Source organism: Poecilia latipinna, unplaced genomic scaffold (assembly GCF_001443285.1).
Source record: "Poecilia latipinna isolate Pla-1442-1.1 unplaced genomic scaffold, P_latipinna-1.0 Scaffold1128, whole genome shotgun sequence".
NCBI classification, from domain to species: domain Eukaryota; kingdom Metazoa; phylum Chordata; class Actinopteri; order Cyprinodontiformes; family Poeciliidae; genus Poecilia; species Poecilia latipinna.
Genome location: NW_015113744.1, coordinates 132,113 through 134,435, shown reverse-complemented (window position 1 = coordinate 134,435; position 2,323 = coordinate 132,113). Strand labels below are relative to the sequence as shown.

The 2,323-nt window shown below is 42.2% G+C and overlaps 2 protein-coding genes across 9 annotated transcripts in view; one reads left to right on the top strand and one right to left on the bottom strand.

The window, feature by feature from the left end:
• Positions 1–355, top strand: part of LOC106959890 (uncharacterized) — a 6,509-nt gene extending 6,154 nt beyond the window's left edge. For 2 of the 4 annotated variants that reach the window (XM_015052733.1, XM_015052732.1), the window contains exon 2: positions 8–355. In XM_015052733.1, the coding sequence (XP_014908219.1) occupies positions 8–337 (330 nt within the window). In that variant the 3' untranslated portion in view covers positions 338–355. The other 2 variants (XM_015052731.1, XM_015052735.1) reach the window with 2 other exon arrangements.
• nyap2a (neuronal tyrosine-phosphorylated phosphoinositide-3-kinase adaptor 2a) overlaps positions 1–2,323 on the bottom strand; it is a 22,421-nt gene that overhangs the window by 8,194 nt on the left and 11,904 nt on the right. For 4 of the 5 annotated variants that reach the window (XM_015052729.1, XM_015052728.1, XM_015052727.1 and 1 more), the window contains exon 6: positions 666–778. In XM_015052729.1, coding sequence (XP_014908215.1) covers positions 666–778 — 113 coding nt within the window. Of the gene's footprint in view, positions 1–486; positions 579–665; positions 779–2,323 lie in introns of those variants that run through there. The other variant, XM_015052730.1, reaches the window with a different exon arrangement.

Genomic DNA, 2,323 nt, shown 5'->3' with positions numbered 1-2,323 from the left:
GAAACAGGGCGGAGTCAGTATCGAAACGGGGCGGAGTCAGTATCGAAACGGGGCGGAGTCAGTATCGGAACAGGGCGGAGTCAGTATTGGAACAGGAAAGAGTCAGTATCGAAACAGTGCGGAATCAGTATCGGAACGGGCGGAATCAGTATCAGAACGGGCGGAGTCAGTATCGGAACGGGCGCAGTCAGTATCGGAACAGGACGGAGTCATGATCCGAACAGGGCGGAGTCAGTATCAGAACAGGGAAGAGTCGGTATCGAAACAGGGCGGAGTCAGGATCGGAATGGGCGGAGTCAGTAACTATATTGTAACATTTGGCTTTATGATTTTATGACTCTTAGTGAGGAATTTTTACAGTTTTATTGTGTTAAAGTGCTTCAGAATGACTCGCTGTTAGTCGAGATCAGTGTGGTATTAGTGTTACTGTTAGAAACTTCAGCATGTTAGTAATCTAGTGTTACTGAGCCACTTATATTCAGCTGCTGCAGGCTGTTAGTGATTAAAATTCAGATTGAGACTAAGTTCAGGAGAAGATGTGAAGTTCCTGCTCTCTGTTTGTTCACCAAAGCTCAGTCCTGTGTGAACATTTCAAACACATGGTCAGGACAGGTGACACAGACAAGAGCAAACAGGTGAGAGGGGGCGAGGTGGGGGCGGCTTACCTGGCTGAGGGCCGGGTGGTGGGCATCATGGAGGTGGCGCTGCGGCGTTCCGCCTGGAGACGGAACCCCTGATGTTGATGCAGACCGGCCCAGTTTACCCACAGTCTTTGATTCTGCAGAACCAGACATCAGTCACCTGACAGGTATCAGCTGCTCACCTGAGCTTCAGAAAACGGTTAATCCTAGAGCTAAGAAGCCATGGAGTACAGATCAGATGAATCCAATGTTACACTGTAAAAACACAAAATTACAGCCAGAAAGTTCGGTCCAGTTTCTAGTGCAAATTTCTTATTACACTTGAATTACAACAACACTAATTTACATGTAACTTTTCATCAAGATGTAGGAGTTTAAAGTCAATAATTCCTCAATATTGATAAAGACAACTGGCAGATTGTTTCACTTATAACAAGACATTCTTCTCATTTTATAAGTGAAATATTCTGCCAGTGGAACTAATACATTTTAGAGTAGAATAAAATAAAATTTTCTGTAACCTAAGGAAAATCTGCCATGGACTCAAGGATGCTACGCACAGCAGCATCTGCCAAAACAGACAATAAAAACACAAACGATTCAAATAAACAGCTAGAAACCCAGACTACATACACAACAGTTTAATAAGAAACAGCAAAACACCAAATTTACTGCACACCTTCCAGGCCTCAACATACTGTCTATTTCAAATTTTGATTAAAGATTTAAAACAGTTCAGTTTCATTTTTGTGATTCTGTTCTTTCTACCAGAGGGCAAAGTTCATCAGAAATAATCATTGACTTAAAACAAGCTCCTGTATCTGGCTGAAAAGTTACTTGTAAATTAGTTTCGTCGCATCTCAAGCGATGAAACTAATTTACTAGACAACATTCAATAAACTAAACAACATTCTAGGTCAGATTTTGTGTTTTTGCAGTGCAGGCTTCTCAGTTAACTAACCTGAAGTTCAAATGAGCTTATGCATAATTTAGAAACGGCTAAAATACTCGAAATATGACAAAACAACACATTTTTTAGGGAAGTGTGACATTACTGTAGTAATCAGACACAGAACTTAATGTGCCCAGAGGTTACATCAACAAACAATACGATACAATCTGATGAAGCAGCAGCGAGATAAAATTAGCAGAGACGAGACAGAGAGAGGTTTAATCAGCGCTGAGTGGTTTCAATGGCTGCTGCTCTCCAACTCTGTCTGGGGAATTGTGCAGCACTTAGAGAGTGAAACGGAGAGGGAGTCCAGCCGAACGCCGAGTTCTCAACGGAGAAAAGAAGTTTAGTTTTATTTTCTCACAAAACAAGAAGAAATTCAACACACTGATTTAAATTGAACTTTTTTTAGCCATTTGGGATTACCAACAGTTTCCTATTTGCTAAATGCAAGAAAACAGACATTATTATCATCTTTGTAATTTATTTATCCGCAGATGAATTTAAACAAACTGAAACCAGTTTCTGAAGCTTCATTTTATCTGAAAATTCCTCAACTAAAATAAACAGGGTCGGGTTTGGATCCATTCAACCTGAGCTCCTGTTGACATAACGGTTTAGTTTTTAGAGGATTACAGGACCTCACCTCCTCCTCCTCCTCCTCCTCCTCCCCCCCCCCCCTCCCCCCCCCTCGCCCTCACCGCGCCCCTCACTCACCAGCGGGCCCCCC